Source organism: Pelophylax lessonae (genome assembly GCF_965119305.1).
Source record: "Pelophylax lessonae genome assembly, chromosome: 2".
Classification (NCBI taxonomy): domain Eukaryota; kingdom Metazoa; phylum Chordata; class Amphibia; order Anura; family Ranidae; genus Pelophylax; species Pelophylax lessonae.
The window spans coordinates 620,609,799-620,631,319 of record NC_138769.1 but is presented as its reverse complement, the minus strand read 5'-3'; the positions used below and the strand labels follow the sequence as shown (position 1 = coordinate 620,631,319).

The 21,521-nt window shown below is 44.5% G+C and overlaps 1 protein-coding gene across 2 annotated transcripts in view; it reads left to right on the top strand.

Annotated features, from left to right (window-relative positions):
* The first annotated feature begins 1,158 nt into the window (after positions 1 to 1,158).
* LATS2 (large tumor suppressor kinase 2) overlaps positions 1,159 to 21,521 on the top strand; it is a 93,021-nt gene continuing 72,658 nt past the window's right edge. The window contains exons 1-3 of one of the 2 annotated variants that reach the window (XM_082245245.1): positions 1,166 to 1,279; positions 6,435 to 6,649; positions 18,611 to 19,116. In XM_082245245.1, the coding sequence (XP_082101371.1) occupies positions 18,778 to 19,116 (339 nt within the window). In that variant the 5' untranslated portion in view covers positions 1,166 to 1,279; positions 6,435 to 6,649; positions 18,611 to 18,777. Of the gene's footprint in view, positions 1,280 to 6,434; positions 6,650 to 18,610; positions 19,117 to 21,521 lie in introns of both variants that reach the window. The other variant, XM_082245246.1, reaches the window with a different exon arrangement.

Sequence of the window (21,521 nt, the reverse complement as noted above, 5' to 3'; positions counted from 1 at the left end):
AACCACTCTCCCAGTACAGTCTCTCACTCAGTGCAACCACTCTCCCAGTACAGCCTCTCCCCCAGTACAACCATTCTCCCACTACAGTCTCTTTCTCAGTGCAATATCTCCCCTAGTACAACCTTTCTCCCAGAACAATATCTTGCCCAGTACAGCCTCTCTCCCAGTACGGCCATTCTCCCAATACAGCCTCTTTCCCAGTACAGCCTCACCCCCAGTAAAAGCTCTCTTCCATTACAGTCTCTCTCCCAGAACAACCATTCTCCCAGTACATTCTCTTTATTAGTGCAACCACTCTCCCAGTACAATATCTTGCTTAGTACAACCTCTCCCCCAGTACAATATCTTGCCCGGTACAGTCTCTCTCCCAGTACGGACACTCTCCCAAAACAGCCTCTCTCCTAGTACAGCCTAACTCCCAGTAAAACCTCTCTTTCATTACAGCCACTCTCCCAGTACAGCCATTCTCCCAGAACGATCTCTCACCTAGTACAACCACTCTCCCAGTACAGCCATTCTCCCAGAACGATCTCTCACCTAGTACAACCACTCTCCCAGTATGGCCCTTCTCCCAGTGCAACCACTGTCCCAGTGCAAATCCTGCCCAGTACAGCCTCTATCCCAGTACATCCACTCTCCCAATACAGCCTCTCTATCAGTACAGTCTCTCTCCCAGTAAATATCTCTCCCAGTACAGTCTCTCTCCCAGTAAATATCTCTCCCAGTACAGTCTCTCTCCCGGTACAGTCTCTCTCCCGGTACAGTCTCTCTCCCGGTACAGTCTCTCTCCCAGTACAGTCTCTCTCCCAGTACAGTCTCTCTCCCAGTAAATCTCTCTCTCAGAAGAATATCTCTCCCAGTACATTATCTCTCCCAGTAAATCTCTCTCTCAGAAGAATATCTCTCCCAGTACAATATCTCTCCCAGTAAATATCTCTCTCAGAAGAATATCTCTCCCAGTACAGCCTCTCTCCCAGTAAATATCTCTCAGTACAGCCTCTCTCTCCCAATACAATATCTCGCCCTGGAAAACCCAGTCTCTGGATTCCATGATACTCAGAGTCAGAACAGACTCAGAGTCAGCTCTGCTTTAGCCACGCCCCGCGGCAGCCTCATCCAATTGTTGGCTGGTGGAGAGATGACGCAGGCAGCCCGGAACACGTGACCGCAATGGAATGCAAACAATGCGGTGAACGTCCAAGTCCGTCCTGCCGTATGTACCGCTTGTGGGGGGAGAGCGGAGACCCGGGGAGCCGAGCGGAGAGAAGGCCGGACACAGGTAATGGCGCTTCCCGCACCCCGGGCACACGTGTGCACATATAGGGCGCACCACACCGGGGACAGGAGCTCCACTGTACGGCGGGTCCGGGGTTCTGGGGGTACTGTGTACTGCTCTACACCGGGAGGAAGGAATGTAGACTGGGCATGGAGTACTAGGGTGGGGGCATGCGGATCTAGAAAGGGGGCATGTAGGATCTAAAGTAGGGGCATGCAGGAAGTAGAGAGGGGGCATGAAGGATCTAAAGTAGGGGCATGGAGGATCTAAAGTAGGGGCATGCAGGATCCACAGAAGGGGCATGTAGGATGTAGAGAGGAGGCATGTAGGATCTAAAGTAGGGGCATGGAGGAAGTAGAGAGGGGGCATGTAGGGAGGGGGCATGAAGGATCTAAAGTAGGGGCATGGAGGATCCAGGGAAGGGGCATGGAGGATCCAGAGAAGGGGCATGGAGGATCTAGAGTAGGAGCATGAAGTATGTAAGGAGGGGGCAAGTAGGATCTAGAAAGGGGGCATGAAGGATGTAGGGAGGCGGCATGGCATGTAGGATCTAGAGAGGGGGGTGTAGGGAGGGGGCATGTAGGATCTAGAGCAGGGCCAGTAGGATCTAGTGAGGGGGCGTGTTGGATCTAGGGAGAGAGGGCATGTAGGATCTAGGGAGAGGGTATGTAGATCTAGAAAGGGGCATACAGATCTAGGGTGAGGGTATGTAGTTCTAGAGAGGGGGCATATGGTATTCAGGAGAGGGCATGTAGTTCTAAAGAGGTGGCTTGTGGCACCAGAGAGAGCATGTTTGTTCTCGGGAGTTGACACGTAGCCCTGTTTTTCTAGGAAGGTGGCATACGGCACTAAAGAGAAAGTATGGCGTTCTAGAGAGAGAGTATTTAGCTCTAGGGAGGGGACATGTAGTTCTAGAGAAGTTGCATGCAGCACTAGAAAGATGGCATGAAGTTCTAGAGAGGTTGCATGTGGCACTAGATAAAGAGGTCTTGAAGTTCTAGAGATGTGTCATTAAAGAGAAGACTTAGAGTTCTAGGGAGGGGGCATGTTTCACTGGAAAAACAGCAAGTAGGTATAGAGAGATGGCATGTGGTACTAGAGAATGGGCATGTACTTCTATAAAGATTGTATGTGGCTCTGAAGAGATGGGCTTGTAGATCTATTGATTTCCTGCAGTGCTGAAAAGAGGGCATGGTGGCCTAGAGAGATAGGAGGAATGGAGCCCTAAAGCATGGTATTCAGTATACCCATCATGGTAGTGGTGCCATAGAGCAGCGGAGAAGTGACATGGAGCTCTAGAATAGTGGTTGCATCAATAGAGGGCATTGTGGCCATTGGGCACTGTAGTGGAGTATGTAGAGGTGAATGGAAGTTGAGGGGTTGTAGGTAGGACTGGAATGCGGTGTGATAATGTAGCTGAACTGTGGACATTGTGGACAGGGTGTGTACAATTCTACCATGAGTAGAAGATATGTAGTTCTAGAGAGGACACTAATCACTGTGTAGATGACAACACCGTTCCATAGAGATGGCATGCAGTGCTGAAAAGGACAGCACTTCCGGAAAAGTGCTATGTAGGGTACCTAGGGGTAGTATATCGTTCTGGAAAAGTGGTATGTACTGTACCTAGGGGTAGTATATCGTTCTGGAAAAGTGCCCTGTACTGTACCTAGGGGTAGTATATCGTTCTGGAAAAGTGCCCTGTACTGTACCTAGGGGTAGTATATTGTTCTGGAAAAGTGCTATGTACTGTACCTAGGGCTAGTATATCGTTCTGGAAAAATGCTATTATGTACTGTACCTAGGGGTAGTATATCGTTCTGGAAAAATGCTATTATGTACTGTACCTAGGGGTAGTATATTGTTCTGGAAAAGTGCTATGTACTGTACCTAGGGGTAGTATATTGTTCTGGAAAAGTGCTATGTACTGTACCTAGGGCTAGTATATCGTTCTGGAAAAATGCTATTATGTACTGTACCTAGGGGTAGTATATCGTTCTGGAAAAATGCTATTATGTACTGTACCTAGGGGTAGTATATTGTTCTGGAAAAGTGCTATGTACTGTACCTAGGGGTAGTATATAATTCTGGAAAAGTGCTATTATGTACTGTACCTAGGGGTAGTATATCGTTCTGGAAAAGTGCCCTGTACTGTACCTAGGGGTAGTATATTGTTCTGGAAAAGTGCTATGTACTGTACCTAGGGGTAGTATATCATTCTGGAAAAGTGCTATGTGCTGTACCTAGGGGTAGTATATCGTTCTGGAAAAGTGCCCTGTACTGTACCTAGGGGTAGTATATCGTTCTGGAAAAGTGCCCTGTACTGTACCTAGGGGTAGTATATTGTTCTGGAAAAGTGCTATGTACTGTACCTAGGGCTAGTATATCGTTCTGGAAAAATGCTATTATGTACTGTACCTAGGGGTAGTATATCGTTCTGGAAAAGTGCTATGTACTGTACCTAGGGGTAGTATATTGTTCTGGAAAAGTGCTATGTACTGTACCTAGGGGTAGTATATAATTCTGGAAAAGTGCTATTATGTACTGTACCTAGGGGTAGTATATCGTTCTGGAAAAGTGCCCTGTACTGTACCTAGGGGTAGTATATTGTTCTGGAAAAGTGCTATGTACTGTACCTAGGGGTAGTATATCATTCTGGAAAAGTGCTATGTACTGTACCTAGGGCTAGTATATTGTTCTGGAAAAATGCTATTATGTACTGTACCTAGGGGTAGTATATCGTTCTGGAAAAGTGCCCTGTACTGTACCTAGGGGTAGTATATTGTTCTGGAAAAGTGCTATGTACTGTACCTAGGGCTAGTATATCATTCTGGAAAAGTGCTATTATGTACTGTACCTAGGGGGTAGTATATCGTTCTGGAAAGGTGCTCTGTACTGTACCTAGGGGTAGTATATTGTTCTGGAAAAGTGCTATGTACTGTACCTAGGGGTAGTATGCAATTCTGGAAAAGTTCTATGTACTGTACCTAGGGATAGCATATATAGTGCTCCAATGTACTGTGGCAAAAAATGTGGTATTTAGCCCTGGCTTCCAGTACAGAGTTGGCATGAAGCTGGAGAAGTGCCATTATATACTGGAATGTGCCATGCGTATTGTGGTGGGGGTCATACAACTCTGAAGAAGTCATGACTTGTGAACATGATGCAGGGGGCATGCTTTACTGGAATGTGGGCATCCCTACTGTTAACGTGAATGTGATAGAGGGGCCAGCATGGGGTACATCCATTGATTCTAGGGGGTTTGTAGGAGTGGACATACTGTAGATTATGGGTGCTTAACCTGGGGCCCACAAGCTGTAGTGGAACTACAAATCCCATAATGCCTCTGCATCTGGGAGTCATGCTTGTAACTGTCAGCCTTGCAATGCTCCATGGGACTTGTAGGTCCACAACAGCTGGAGGTCCACAGGTTGAGCACCCATGCTGTGTAAGTCATACTGTCCTGAATGTAACTGTATTGCTTCTGTGAAACCCTCCCAACATAAAACAAAGCACATTAGCAATATAACTCGAATTCCTGTGTCCTAAATAACATTTATCATTCGATTACAGTTATCAGAATTCCTGTTTAAAGAAGGAATGAGTTGATACCACTTAGAACAATTACTGTATTTTCCGGCGTATAAGACGACCCCCCTAATTTTCAAGTTAAAACATAGGTTTTGGGCTATACTTGCCGTATAAGACTACCCCCCTTCCGAAGCAAGGCAACATCATTGAAAAACATCAGATTTCTCATAGATCTCCAAGGTACCCTAGTACTGTAATACATGTAATCTCTCATAATATCTCCAAGGTACCCTTAGTATTACCAGTAGATGTAATCTCCGTGCTTCGGCTACATACAGTATACCGCGCTGAGCCAATCACAGTGAGCGATTGTATTCTATTATTGATTGCAAAGCCTGCTCGGATTAGCAGAGTCAGAGAGGCGGGCTAATGTTACTCCGCCAATCCGAGCAGGCTTTGCATTCAATAATAGAATACATCGCTCTCCCTGATTGGCTCAGCGCGGTACACTGTATGTAGCCGAAGCTAAGGTACATACGGTATACCGGTACAGGATTCCCACACAGCCAGCGTCTTGAGAGATTACATCTACCAGTAATACTTATACTTAGGTTACCTTGGAGATATTATACTCGGCGTATAAGACGACCCCCCATTTTTGGGGGGATTTTTTTGAGGTTCAAAAGTAGTCTTATACGACAGAAAATACAGTATTTGATTGTAATGCTAGATCTTACTGGAATAAATTTGCTTTTATGGTTTGCTGCGTTTTTCTTCAGTAAATAAGGCTTATGCCGATTCTTTTACATCTGTTATTTTTTAATGGATTAAAGCGGAGTTCCACCCAAAAGTGGAACTTCCGCTTTAGGGAGTCCTGACCCCCCGACATGCCACATTTGGCATGTCATTTTTTGGGGGGGGGGGAGCGGGTACCTAGTTTTGACAGGTACCCGCTCCCACTTCCGCTCGGAGCGCCGCGGCGCCCTGAGCGGAAGTTCTCCTCTCCCCCTCCCTCCCTGCAATCTTCTGGGACACGTCAGAGGTCCCAGAAGATTGCCGGCCAATCACGGCGCGCAGCGCGACTCGCGCATGCGCAGTGGGTACCCGGCTGTGAAGCCGCAAACTGTAACAGCCGGGTGCCCACAGCAGTGATGCCGGCGCCGAGGGAGAGGATCGAGGCTTCCGGCGGCCGCATCGCTGGACCGTTGGACAGGTGAGTAAATGGCTGGAACTCCGCTTTAAATATGTAATGAGCAGCGCCCTCTGATTGATGTATTGTAACTTCACTCTCTGCCCTCATGCCGCTATATGAATCCTGTATAAAATTTCTAATAATAATATTAGTGATGGCTTCTAACCCACTAAATCAATACGTTCACATGTGACCTATTAACATTCTCTTCAACAGCCAATTAGACAAGGCCCTTCCTAACTGTTGGTAAGAGATTTCTATTGACATTTTTGCCCTGTTGTCATCTGTGCACAGCATGCTTAAAAACCAAAGAAACTGCTGGGCTGGCCTTGCCTGGAGCATTCCTGTTGCATGAGAGGCACATGGGGATTTTTTTTTCCTCTCTCGCTCTTTCTTTTTCTCTGTATGCTGATCGGACTGTAAATTCTCCCCCAGCTTGGAATGTGCCTCTGTGACTGAGGAGTTGACGCCAAAAGGAAAGAGGAGGAGGTGAAGGAGGAACTTTCAGCAACTTCCCAAAGAGAAAGAAGACGTCCTATTCCTTGGATTTTTTCCCCCCTTCTGTTACATTGAACTCCGTGCCTCTGTAAAGGAAACTACTATGCGATTAAGTGAAAAGTGGCACTGCCAGGACTGGGACACTAGCCAAGGTAATGTACAAGACAGTTTGCTTTCTCTTGCGCTGATGACTGTTTGGAGTTGTGTTTGAAACCAAGTTGCCAACTTGCTGGACATGTCCTCCAGGCTCTTTAACAGAGAGGTGTCATGAGGCCGCTTTTATTAGGTGGAAAGTAAACATTTTGGAGTAGTTTAGGGCTGGTATTTTACAGTCAGGTGCCAAGCCTCTTAGCACACCAAGGGATTTAGGAGCCAGTAAACCCCCCCATTTAGTGTGTCATTGTGTTTCAAAGTATGATCTCTATATATATTTGCCTAACCTCTCCATCATTTATGTTTTTATTAGTAGTAATTACCTGGTCAATCTTAGGGCTCTTTCACACAGGATGTCCGTCGGACGGACTCAGTTTATCTCAGCGGGGGATCGATCCGCCGATCCCCCCGCTGAACAGGAGAATGACAGCTGTTCTCCGCGCTGTGTGCGGAGACACAGCTGTCAGAGCCCCATACATCTCTATGGGGGAATCTGATGGGAACGGACCGTCGGTCCGTTCTCATCCAATCCGCTGGACGGATGTAAAATAAATAGGGATTCCATCCGTCCAGATTTGACGGATCGGGTGTCAGCGGACATGTCTCCGCTGACATCCGATGCCCCATAGAGATGCATGGGGGGACCGTTGAGATCCGCCAAAAAAACGGACAGGTGGATCTGAACGGTCCGCCTGATCGAAAGGGGCCTTAGGGCTCTTTCACACGGGCGCTCCGATCAGATCTGCCTGTCAGTTTTTTAGGCGGATCTGATCGGATGCCCCATTCAGCCCTATGGAGCAGCTGATGTCAGCGGAGACATGTCCGCTGACACCCGCTGCCATCCGCATCCGATCCTGTCAGTGCAATCCGGACGGATGGAAACCCTATTCTTCTATCCGTTCAGGGAACGGATCGGATGAGAGCGGACAAGCGGTCCACTCTCATCCGATCCCCCATAGAGAGCAGCAGGGGCTGTGACACCTCTCTCTCCGAACTGCAAGCGGAGACGGAGCTATCATCCGCCGGCTCAGCGGGGATCGGCGGACCGATCCCCGCAGAGCAGCATGGATCTGCCTATGGAGGCGGACCGTGTGAAAGAGCCCTTACTGATTTAGTGCATGTTTCTATTGTCAGTGGCAACGCTTTTGCAGGCGATCCTCTGGCTGCTGCGTTGCCACTCCGCAAGTTTCCTACTGAGAAGCCTTCACTTCCACCTTTCTCCTCTGGCAGTCGCCCCACATGACTCTTTTCATCAGATTATAGGGCGACTCCAGGAGGTTGACTAACTTCTGCTCCCTCCCCTCGCTCTCCAACTCACGTTATCTGCATTGGGCAGCTTTGATTGATAGTCTTCTTCTTCTTCCCCGTTGGCTGCTCCACATCCTTTCTTCTCTACACACACGTTACCACCACAGCACCAATCAGGTTTGTGTAGACATGGGAAAACAGTCATGTTTCTGCAGTGATGCGGTTTTCGCCAGATGTCTCCTGCCTACTCTGACCATCAATACGGTATCACCATGCAGGGAGGAGCAAGTACAACCTGGTCACAAAACCACAGTATAAAGAGGCGAAAAATGTATCTGCCAATTATATTTTCATCTGATCTATACACTGCTGGTGATATTGTTTGCTTATGTTGGCTTATGATAAATATCACATGGTTGCATTGAGTTTAATGTTAAGTTAAATTAGTTGTAAACCCTTACATATACACAGTGAAGTGACTGGCTTTAGGTGATACACAGAGACTAAACAAATCCTCCTACATAAGCTGTACCTGTTCATCTGCAACCGTCTTTCCCCATTCAAAGGACAGAATATATACCATTAGATTGTAAGCTCTTCTGAGCAGGGCCCTCTAAATCCTCTTGTATTGTATTATATTGTATATGTACTGTCTCCCTCTAATATTGTAAAGCTCTGCGTAAATTGCTGGCGCTATAATAATAATAATAATAATAATAATAATAATAATATTATACAGCAGGGGTATTGAATTAAAATTTACAAAGGTCCAGTCAGTAAAATATTCTTCCAGCAGAGGTCTGAATCGCATGCTTGTGCAATGACCGCACTGTATCCTCGCAACCAATCACCTGCTTGTTAACTTGGATAGCCCCCGCCCTCTGTCTATAGATTTCCTGCTTCCAGCTGTTGGCTCTGTGAGACTGGCAGTGGTGATGGCTGTGGGCAGAACGACTCTAAAGGGTGGGACCACAGGGGTCCAGATGAGACATTAACTGGGTACGGATCTGGACCGCGGTCCGCCATTTAGTGATGCCTGATATACAGGATCTCTCAGCTCTAAAAAAGCAGGGGGCGGAGAACTGAAGTTACATCAGTAAGGGGAGCTCTGAGAGCTGATTGGAGGGAAGGGACACACCCCCCTTCACACAGGAACATAGCTGAGGCTGTCAATCATAAGATGTGCCCTCCCCATCACTATTTGTTTCTTGGTGTCTGGGAAAACTTGTCATGCTTGAGTTATGCTTATAGCAGAGGAACGGGGCAGCAGTCAGAAATGACACAGGCTGCATTCACACTTGAGCGTAGTGTTTTTTACCGCGATCTTTACCGCGATTTTTACCGCGATTTTTTCAGGCGTTTTTCATTGACATCTATCAAAAACGCTGGTAATCAGCCCAAAAAGAAGCTCATGTACTTTTTTCAGCTACAGACGTTTTGCAAAACGCTCAGATGTGAACAGGGGCCATTTAAATTATTGGGGTTTTACTTGTTGGGCGTTTTGGAAGCGTTTCTTTTGAGCGTTTTTGGAGCTGAAAACGCCCAGGTGTGAATGGAGCCTAAGTGCTCTGGACAGAGACAAGTAACACAGTATAGACGGATATGCTTTGTTCATATTTCATGACTGAAGTTTACAACCACTTTAAGACTTTTGTTTGTGTCCTGTTGTAAGCATGCATAGTCAGGTGAGCTGTGTACATGCACAGATATGGCCAGATACACCCATCCTGATGGGCCACGCTCAGAGGATCAACTTCTACATTGTAAGACAGGGAAGCACAACAATACATTCTATATTTATTACCTGTCTTACCCCATTTTCCTTTTACAGACTTATAAACTGGCCATTTTGACCAATATGAAGTAATAAAAATTTTGCTAATAGCCACAAGGAACGCTGCGTACGCCGCCGTTCTACAGACAATAGCTGTAGAGGGCTCGTTCAATTTTGCCATGGCAGCAATTTCCTCATTCCGTGGAAAGAATGGATACTTCAAGAGCTTGTGCAGCTATAGTAGAAGTAGAAATAAATACCATTTATAGACTTGATTGTTTCGCTGCCCTGCCTCTCAATCTCTAACTTCCAAGCTTCTTTTTACTGTTCCATATTTTTGGTGATTAGTACAGCTAGGTAATCTTCACCGTATAGAGCTGTAATGAACAGTAAGTTGAGAGTTGGCAGGATATACTGTTCTAAGAATAAATGAACAGCTTTGGTACCGTATTTTGCAAATTATTCTTTCCATATAGAAGGCAGATCTTTTTATTTTTTGCTCAAAAAAGATTAATGTACCCTCTGACTCACAGCAGTAAGACTTTAATCACCCATCTATTAGGAGTGTGGCGATCCCAGCAATACCACAGGTATGTGGACTGTGCCTGACCCTGCTGGATGTTGCAGATCTGATTAATCCTTTTGATTGGTGGACTCTACCAGCGCAGAGAGCAGAACACAGCCTACGAGCAGGACGGTTCCTTTCTGATGGCTGTGGTACGCTGCATTGTCTATGCGGGGGATGTAATCCAGTTTACATCATTTTCTTGCCCAGATGTGCTTTTAACCTGTCTCTGTGACCTTTATAAAATGCCTGTGAAATGCCTTGTATGGAGGTAATTGGAAGAAGATGTGCCTGAGGCTTATCTGCAGTGTTCTGTAACGCCAGGCATTCGACAGCATACGTTCTTGATATTTCATATCCAAACATCAATTAAATGCTTCCTGGCAGAGAAGCATCTGGTTCTTTAAACTGGTGCGAGCTTTGGAAGTCCTTTATTATTTACAGTAAACAATATGGAAAGAATTTCTGAGGTTTTCGTATGGTCAGTAATCTAATATATGAGAGGTGCAGTCCACGCTCAGTTGGTGCTATAGGATGAAGATCAGATACACTGGAATGACCCTATACTCGGTGTATAGCTGCATTGTGTTGTAGCTGGCAGGGTGGATTTTGATTTAAATCAAGTCAATTTAGGCCCCTTTCACACTAGTGCGACTTGTCCCGCAATTTTGGACCGCAAAATCGCATGACAAGTCGTTTTCCATTATTTTCAATGAGCCCCATTCATATCAGAGCGTTTTGAAGTCGCGCCGACTTCAAAGTTGTTCTTGCACTACTTTGCCACAATTTGATTGCGTTTTGAGCCATAGCCATTGCTTTCAAAATCGCGGCAAAGTCGCGTCAAAGTCACGCCGCAAAATCGCGTCGCATAAATGTGAAAGGGGCCTTAAATCACCAGTAAAAAGGCTTAATTTAAATCAACTCAAAATTTTTAAAGAGCAACTGTCATCTCTTTCCTCCTCCAACCCGCTGTTGACTCACCGACAGTCCAATTCACTTTAATGGGACGGCTGGCGATGCGGCTGTGACACAACAAGGTGATGGACGTGGCGGCAGCAGGTGAGTGGATGCCCACTAACAGGCGCTGCTATGATAGATCTGAAATGACAGGTGCTCTTTAAATGTAAGGACTAATTCTTGCTGGTATTTAGAATCTTTAATATTTCCAAACAAAATTGAAGGTTTCCTATTTGGAATAATAAGCTGTCAGGTTAGTAAACCAGTGATATTGGACCGATTCAATCATACAATTTGTAGTGTACATAGATTTGCAAAATAATGGGATAAAAGAATATTCCTGAACTTTGATTTATCTCATGGTTACTGGTAAATTGCGTGAATGCATTAATGCAGTGCATGTTATCTCAGCTTGCAGAGCTTGAATTCTTTGAATGAGTTTACCAAAAATGTAAATCCTGCAGAATATACAGCCTCATTCTATATAACTAAGCTCCATTTCATGCTAAATAAAACTACATTTTTAATGTTTCTTAAAAAGTAAACTATCTTTAGATATATTTTTATTCTAAAAGCATTTTATTGAAATAAATCTGATAAAAAAAATAAATAAATTCTATTTAAATTTAAAAAAACAAACAAAAAAAACCCAGTTTTTTTATCATTGATTTTTTTTTTTCCACCCTGATAGCTGGCCTGCTGACCTAATTTTAGTCATTGCACATTCTCCCTTAGATGTATCAAAACTAGAGCCTGCCATTTTCTCTTCAATTTTCAGCTGGTTCCTTTTGAATCTGCTGAAATTCGTGGGTGGCCCTGCCGACTCAACAAAAGTTGTATGGTGTATAGTCGACTCAACAAAAGTTGTATGGTGTATAGTCCACTTTAGTCATGAAGTATCAGGGTTGGGTGGGTGATGGCACAATAACCTGGAGCACTACTGAAAACTTTTTTTTTTTTTTTTCACTATCCACTCAGCAAACCACAGTCCATGAAAACCTGTGCAACTGACGTTTAATGCTGCCCATACACAGGGCAATCTAGCACAAAAATCACATTCCACTAGCTTTTGATTGTGCATCAGTCTCTCTCCTTTCTTTTCTCTCTCTCCCTCCCGAAAAATTTACCTGTGTAAGAATATATTCATACCTGTGCTTGCTACACCTTTGGATCACTTTCCAGGAAAGCATATCTTTCATAGAGATGGATGTAACATCATGTAAAACGATGTAAGGGCTCATGCACACTGCTATAAGGGAGGCGTACAGCGCACAGAACCCAGCGTACAGAACCTGAGAAAGGGTTTCCCTGGGAAGCCCAGCTGCTGGGTCCAGGGTTATACGTCTATACCCATGTTTATCCAAGTACCAGCGTATACTGGCATACAGCGGCATCCTGTAATTGCTTTCTATGGGTGGCTGTACACAGCATCTGTGGCTCCTCGGGAGGGTTTTTTGCAGGTTCTGCACGCTCTGTCACACCGCATGGCCCTCTTGTGGCTGTATAGAGGAGCCTTAAAACACCTTTCACTGCAAATAAACCGTGTATAAAAAGTTGTAAATTTAAGGTTTATCTAAAAGCAAATCTTTTTTTTTTTTTTTTTTGACACACTGGAGAACAATTAGAACACCTGTCAAGTTTTTAATGTTGTCTGTGTCCCCGTTGGGGAGATTCATCCTCTTTAGTTGCCATTGTGTTACTATTACCACAGAAAGTGAAAGATCCCAAATTTTGGGTTCTCCCCAGAATAGAAATAGAGGGCAAATCTTCCAATGGGGACACTAGTCCTGATGACAACCAGAATTCCATTACTTTGGAGGGATTCCTCTCACTTCCATTTTTGGCTATGGGACAGGAAAATCTCCCCAATGGGACATAGATGACAAATAAATCTAACGGGTTATAACACTCCTTTACTCTAACCAAAATAGAAAAAAATAAAGTTTTGCTTTTAGTTCTACTTTAACCACTTCTGGACCGGAAAGGTCCCCCCCCCCCAATGACCAGGCCATTTTTTGCAATACGGTAATGCGTTACTTTAACTGATAACTGCGCAGTCCTGCGACACTGTACCCAAATAAAATGAATGTCCTTTTCTTCCCACAAATAGAGCTTTCTTTTGGTGTTATTTTTTAATTTTTGGGCTATAAACAAAAAAAAGAGCGCCAGTTCTGAAAAAAAAAAGAAACAATATTTTTTACTTCCTGCTATATAAACATTCCCAATAAAAAAAAAAATAAAAATAAAAAATCACATTTTTTTTTTCATCGTTTTTAGGCCAATTTGTATTCTGCTACAAATTTTTGGTAAAAAAAATCCCAATAGGTGCATATTGATTGGTTTGTGTCTACAAACTAGGAGAAAGATTTATGTCAATTTTATTTAGTTTTTACTAGTAATGGTGGTGATCTGCGATTTTTTTTTTTTTTTTTTTTTTTTTTTTTTTTTCTTCCCCCACTGATTGGCTCCCCCTGTTGTGAATGGCCACGCTCATTCGCCTCTGGCAGCGTGTGTGCGCGACCCCACTCGTGGTCCCGCAAAGCGACGTACAGTTAGGTCATTTCGCCAGACAAAGCTGACCTGCCGCCGTATATGTACTGCTGGTGGTCGACAAGTGGTTAAGGGCTTGTTCACACCAGGTGTGGTACGGAAAGGCATGCGAAATTGTGCGTTTTCCCACACCACACAAAAGCGCAGGGCCCTTTGCTGACACGTGCGGGTGCCATTATATCTTAGCTAATGTGTGAGTTCATTCCCATCATAATGCGTGGTGCCACAGTACCATGTGTTTTTTGGTGCGGTGGGATTTTAAAAACTCGTGACAGCCCCGTTTTTTTGCGCATTTCTTGTGCATAGGGCAGCCCATTGAAATATAAGGGGCGGTCTTAAAACGTGATGCGCAGGAACACAGAAAAAAACCCTGCACGCTCGGACGTACCTTGTAGTGTGAAGAAGCTCTAAATGTAAATGTATTCCAATTGCTGGAAGTAAGAACTTGACCACCAAGAAGAATAAAGTAATTGATGCAGAAAGTCTTCTCATTTATTCGTTGACCCGATGGAGAGTTGTCTGTATAGTCTGCAGCAAGCAACTTTGATTTTCTTACAGGTAAAGAGATTCTAAGTGGTCTTGTGGGGAAAGCTGATCGTTCCCTGTTTGTAAAATGAGGATCGCTAGTTCTACTGTAACAATAAAAGTCATGCAATGTCCATTGTGGAGCTGTGTAATAAAGGGTGTCTGGCAGGCGATGATGTGTCTGTTACCTTTTGGTAATGAATTACCTTTGTACAGTGACTAACAATGATCTGTCTCAGTACTGCAAACAGATTGTGGAATGTTAGAATGTGGCTTGCTTGTTTTCTGCCATATACAATGGCGGAATTTCCCGGAGTATTTTGTGTCTTATGCCCTGCACTGATGAAGAATAGAGAGCTCTCCTCCTTTGCAGTGGGAGATTGGAAGCACACGTTCTGTGAAGCCCTTAGAAGTTTTAGAAATTACATTGATTGAGGCCCAACTATTCCCCAAATAATTCACTTCCTTATATACACTATATTGTCAAAAGTATTGGGACGCCTGCCTTTACACACATGAACTTTAATGGCGTCCCAGTCTTCCGTAGGTTTCAAAATTGGAGTTGGCCCACCCTTTACAACTTCAACTCTTCTGGGAAGGCTATCCACATAGTTTAGGAGTGTATTAATGGGAATGTATGACCATTCTTCCAGAAGCACATTTGTGAGGTAAGGCACTGATGTTGGACGAGAAAGGTGTTCTGTTGGGTTGAGGGTTGTGCAGGCCAGTCAAGTTCCTCCACCCCAAACTTGCTCATCCATGTCTTTATGGACCTTGCTTTGTGCACTGGTCCAAATCATTTGGTGGAGGGGGGATTATGGTGTGGGGTTGTTTTTTAGTGGTTGGGCTTGGCCCCTTAGTTCCAGTGAAGGGAACTCCTTAAAGCGGAGTTCCGGCCACAAAATCATGCCTGTAGATTTTATGGCATCCGCTTCCTTATCCTTTCCTGAGTCCGAATTGGATATTCCCGGCCTTTATTCTTTTTTTACTTCTTTTTTTTTATTCCTGGGAGCTGAACGTCATCGCTCCGAGGAATCAATGCGCCTGCACCGGCCCCGACGTCAGTTCCGGTGTAGGCGCGTCATACCTTGCTAAACAGCTTCTGGGCATGCCCAGAAGCTGTGCAGGGATGACGCTGCAGACCCGGAAGTGGCGGCGGGGCCGGCGCAGTGCATCGTGGGACCGAGGAGGACGGAAGAGGACGCAGAAGAGGATCGCGCTGGCTTCAAGCTGCCCACACCTGAGATGGCAGCGCTGGAGAAGAAATTTTAAAAGTAAGTATTTCTTCTAAAAGGTAAGTGCGAACCGGGACAGATCAGAGGCTATCCATTGTGGAATGTACTAGCCCTGATTGTCCCGGGGGTATGTTCATTGAAATTTTTTTTCTGTGGCGCCGGAACTCCGCTTCATGGCGTCAGCATACCAAGACATTTTGGACAATTACATGCTTCCAACTTTGTGGGAACAGTTTGGGGATGGCCCCTTCCTGTTCCAACATGACTGCACACCAGTGCACAAAGAAAGGTCCATAAAGACACGGATGAGCAAGTTTGGGGGTGGAGGAACTTATTGGCCTGCATAGAGTCCTGACCTCAACCCGATAGAACACCTTTGGGATGAATTGGGGTGGAGACTGTGAGCCAGATCTTCTTGTCTAACATCAGTGCCTGACCTCACAAATGTGCTTCTGGAAGAATGGTCAAACATTCCATAGAAACACTCCTAAACCTTGTGGACAGCCTTCCCAGAAGAGTTGAAGCTGTTATAGCTGCAAAAAAAAAAAAAAAAAAAAGGGGGGGGGGGGGGGACAAACTCAATATTGAACCCTACTGTCTAAAACTAGGATGCCCTTTAATGTTCATGTGTGTGTAACGGCAGGTGTCCCAATACTTTTGACAATATAGTGAAAGTTTGTATCTCCATACTGCAGGAAATGTTTTATGAGCTTTTTCTTTGGTATGAAATGTTATACGTTGCAATTATTACCATGTTCATTACCAAAGTGCTGTAATCTTTTTCTAGATGTGTGGTCCAGTAGGCCTTTTAGAGATCTATAGCACAGGACACCTGTTTCAATTGAGTTTGAGAAATGATTTCTGTGTTCTGCCATCATTATACTCTTTCACTGCTGTATCTGATTATGGAGAACCCATGTTTGCGGGACTGCGACATTGCGGCGGACAGATCGGGCCCTTGACTGACATTTTTGACACTTTTGGGGTTACCAGTGACATTACTACAGTAATCACTGCTATACATATGCACTGTTACTGTAAAATGACACTGGCAGTGAAGGGGTTAACTTTTTTTTTTGAGAGGTAGGGGTTATGTGTGTCCCTAGGGGCGTGATTCTAACTGATTGGCTGTGGCTTGAGGTGTAGGAACAGTGATCAACGGTCCTACATAGCAGAACCGTATGATCACTATTCTTACACAGGGGAGAATGACAGGCGGCTTGTTTACATTAGCCGCCTGCCTTTCTCCCGCTCTAAGGGACGACCGCGAGTGCCCGGCAGACATCGGGTCCACCAGGCACACGTGCGGGGGGGTCCGTGACCGAGCGGGAGCGCGCCCACTCCCCAGAGCCTCACAGGCTAGTGACGTACCCATACGTCACTTTGCCTGTGAGGGGCTGACCGCCGCAGTATATGTACTTGCGACGGTCGGCAAGTGGTTAAAGTGATACTAAACACACACTGTTTAATTTACATTGTCCCCTCTATTTCTGTATATGTATGATGGCGCTGTAATTATTTTAATTTTAAAAGAAAATCTAAGTACCTTTTTTCCTAATCAATATACAGATGTCACATGACCCAGATCTTTTCCAGTCTGTCTGCAGCAGGAGCTTCTAGTCCTCTGCTGCTGGTCACATGTTCAAAATTAGAAAAAAAAAAAAAAAAAGCCTTTTGGAAAACAAAGTTAAAAATAAATAATAATTAATATCAACAAACTGTTTTAAATTGTTAAAAAAAAATTTATATCTGAAATTAAATCTTTATTATTTTGTGGAAATAAAATGGCGTGGGTAGATTTCTGCCAGTCACAGGCTATGTCACGCCCCTCCGGCCGGTGTCTTATAATAGGGTGGTGAAGCCTCCATCAATCTACATGTGATATCCTGCTCCCATTGTGTTTAGCTGGTTAGTAGGCATGGATGAGGTGGGAGGGAGTGACCTGTCATTTACCACTGTGTATACTGTATGCCCACATGTGTCACTCTATAGTCATATGGGCTGCTCAGATGCGATGGGGAGGAAATGCTAAGCATAGAAAGTCACTAAACACTGAGAATGTGCAGAATTGCCACCACAGCTGTAAAATCCCAAGCTGAATTGGGGACATGAACAGAAGGGGGAGATGGAGAGCAGCAGGATCAATCAGGTTTTTTGCTGAATACAGAAAATGAATCTCCTAGTGATTGAGTGAGTATGATCAGCATGTAATATATAATTTATTGATAGTTATTCATGATGTGGTGACACTTTAAGCAGGCAGTGTTTTGCATTGACAAACCAATGAAAGAAGAAGGTATTTTACAAGATTACAACATCTCCTGTCCAACAGTTTAGTCATAAAAACAAGACAAACCCCCAAATAAAGAGAAGTGATTTATTTATGTATTTTTATTGGGAAGTTGGGGTGAAAAATTAGAAAAGACAAAAAAAAAAAAAGCCCAACAATACTGGGGATTGGGATTCTTTAAATGTATTTACACTGCATTTACTACTGATTGTATTGTCAATTGGCCAACTCCAGGTGCCTATATGAGTTCTAAGAGAGGAGAACAGGGGGCACTGGTTCACAAAGAGCCACCAATCATTGCCACATCCCTAAATATATATGAGAGCAAAATTGGGTGAGGGAGCCAAAGGCAACGAGAAAATGTCTGGACACTACCCTACCAAGGACATTTTCTCGTAGCGTTTGGCTTGATTAAGTGCGGGGCTACTCCCTCACCCAAATTTGTTCTAATGTTGCAGAGCACCCCTCTACAGCAAAATAGCGGGTTGCACTGATTAGGAAACAGCAGCCACCTCCTTGGGTTGCTGAGGCCAAGCATCATCCTAAGCCAACAGCAGGGTGCTAGATGCAGCCAGTCAGAGCCAGCAAACATGGGAACTGGTTGCCGTTTCCTTCTCAATAGGCCCTGCTTCTTTGTGGTACTGAATTACAATGTAACATATCAGAAAACTAATGCTGGCACCTGGAGATCCTGAATAGACAATGTAGGTGATCATTATACTGTACATCTTATGTAATGCCATAGGGTTAAGTAAATAGTATGTACCCAATAAAATGTGCCTATAACACTCTGATATTCATTTTTCTTTTTTCCAGGTTGAGAATGTGGCACTCGTCCTTATTTGGATGGTATAGGAGCTATTATTACACAACCCTGGATCCTGTAGCTGGCCAATTTGTGATGGATAAATACAACTGAACAGCCTATGGTGACCTGTTGGAATAGAGCTACTGTATGCTGAGCATATTAACCTGGATTAACCATGAGGCCAAAAACTTTCCCTGCTACCACCTATTCTGGAAACAGCAGGCAGAGACTGCAGGAGATCCGGGAAGGCTTGAAGCAGCCACCAAAGCTGGTGACTCAGGGTTTATCTGTTGGGCACAGCAATGATTCTTTGCAGGTTCTGCATAGCAAAGATGCAGCAAGACAGCAGCAGCAACAGCAGCTTCGACAACCGGCTAAATTTGGCCCTTACCAAAAAGCATTACGGGAGATCCGTTACTCATTGCTACCTTTCGCCAATGAATCTGGCAATTTGACTGCAGTAGAAGTGAACCGGCAGATGCTACAGGACCTGGTGAAGGTGGGCTGTGATCAGGTAGGTTGGATACCACATGTTCAGCTGAAAAATTGTGACCGGTACTCCCTTCCCTAGCCCAGTATTCTTACACAGCCATCAGTTTTCCTGCCAGTAAGCTACATGTGTCCTAACTGCAGTTATAACTGCCACTTATCCATTGTTCACTAATGGCACTTTTCCACTGCAAGTACCGGCTCGGCTCTACTCGGCCCTGCTTGGCCCGGTTTGCTTTTCCACTGCTAGGTACCGCATGGTACGGTGTTGGAACGGTTCGGTACGGTACGATATGGTTTGCTTTTCCACTAAAGTAGTACTAAAGTTAAGTGGGTGGGATAACAACGGGGTGGGTGGGATTCTCTGACCAATCAGTGGCTAGTAGTGACTGCATGCAAAGGATTGTGGGATATGGTACCGGGTATGGCACTTCTTGGAACCACAATCGAGGTGGTACTGTTTTTGAGAGCCGTACCGTTCGGTTCCATGCAGTGGAAAAGCGCCGCCGTACTGAACCGTTCCTACACCATACCATGCGGCACCAGCAGTGGAAAAGCACAAAAGCGAACCGTTCGGTTCCATGCAGTGGAAAAGCGCCATAAAACTATGCTTCTGTTATGGATAATTAAACATGCACTTATCAGTTCAAAAATAGCCTGGTTGATAAAGATAAACTATTTTTAGCAACACACAGTGCACTCCATCACATGGTAGTATGCTGCCATGCACTGCAATGCATATACAGTATGTTCTCACTGAAAGTGAGTGCAATGCACCACCCTTGGGCTCCATTCACACTTGTACGACAAAGTTGCGCCTACGTTGGAGTGGAACTTTGACGCAACTTTGGATGGGTGGGACTTGGATACGACTTTGGCTTTGACCAGTGATAATGGACAACTATTGCACACAAGTTGCATTGTATAACCTTCAGGTATGACTTTCATGCAACTTCTGAGGGTTAACATTGAAGTCTTTGGTCCTCCAGTTGCATGAAAGTCGGACCAAAGTAGTGCATGAACTACTTTTGTTCCTGCAACTTTAAGCCACGCATATCTGAATGGGTATCATTGAATATATATGAATGGGTATCATTGAATATATATGAATGGGTATCATTGAATATATATGAATGGGTATCATTTAATATATATGAATGGGTATCATTGGAAAACATGGGGAACAACTTGTCATGCAGCTTTGATTTCCAAAATTGCTTGACAAGTCGCACAACTGTGAATGGGGCATAACACTTAGGTGTAAGAGGGTCTAAGCCTGCACTTGTCAGGAAGCACCTTGATGATGCACATAGAGGTTGTAGTGACAACGTCCATGTGATAAGAACATCCAGACACCACAGGGGTCTTGAAACAAGAGCCCGGGAATGCAGGAGCAGGCCGCAGGTCACAGGGCAATGGTTTGCAATAAAACTGTCGCTAACTAACTGCTAAATTCAGTCCACTGTCAGCTTGTGAGAGTATATAAATACATATTTACTGGATTGTACAGATTCTCTTCTAAAGATAAATTGGTCTGCCTCCTAGCTAGGCTAATCCTCTGCATTCCTGAGTTTAGTGTATTTCAAGTCTGAGGTCTCGACACTTGTCTTCAAGTTGGTTTGGGAATAGACGGGATGTTTTCATGCTAAGCTGCTCTGCACCTAGTAGATCTTGTCATGTGCATTACATGTTGGTCTTGGAATTCAAGTATTGGCTTATCTTTATTTTTATTGATTGCATTCCATGTTCCCTTTGATCCTTGCATCATGGGTTACATTTTTTGAGGTTTTTCACTTGGTTGGAGTCTCCAAATGCATCTCTAAGTTAATTTGTAAATGGCAAAGTAGTCTGGAGTATGCAGATCATCCGCTTTTGTCTAGCCAGATTTTCATGAGGTTACTCAGCACCCACAATATCTGTGCCCAGGCTACATGGTAATGAGAACATATCAGACATTTCTGCCATTTAAAGCTGATTTCCAGCCTTACCTTCAGTCTTGTACAGTTGTGCAGGCTCTTTTGTTGTTTTGAAATTTCTTACTCGGATTCACTGCACATTGTGAGCTTCTCACAGTGTACATTAGAAGCTTTAGGATTTCAAATAGAGCCTTGTTTTCCTAGCTAGAGGACATATATCATCATCTAGCCCAGTGGTGGTGAAATGTTTTGGAACTACATTTCCCATGATGCTAATGCACTCTGCAGTGTAGGTGAGCATCATGGGAAATGTAGTTCCAAAACCTTTGGGGTGCCAAAATTCATCATCGCTAATCTAGCCCCTTCCTCCTCAGATTTACCTTGTCTGCCCTTCCTCTTTTATTACTTAGTCCTCGGTTCTTTTCAATTATGGGGGCTTAGCATCACATTTGGGTTTTATCTAGGTCAGTCTGCACGCACATTTAGCATGCCTAAGGACATCTACTCCTTCCGA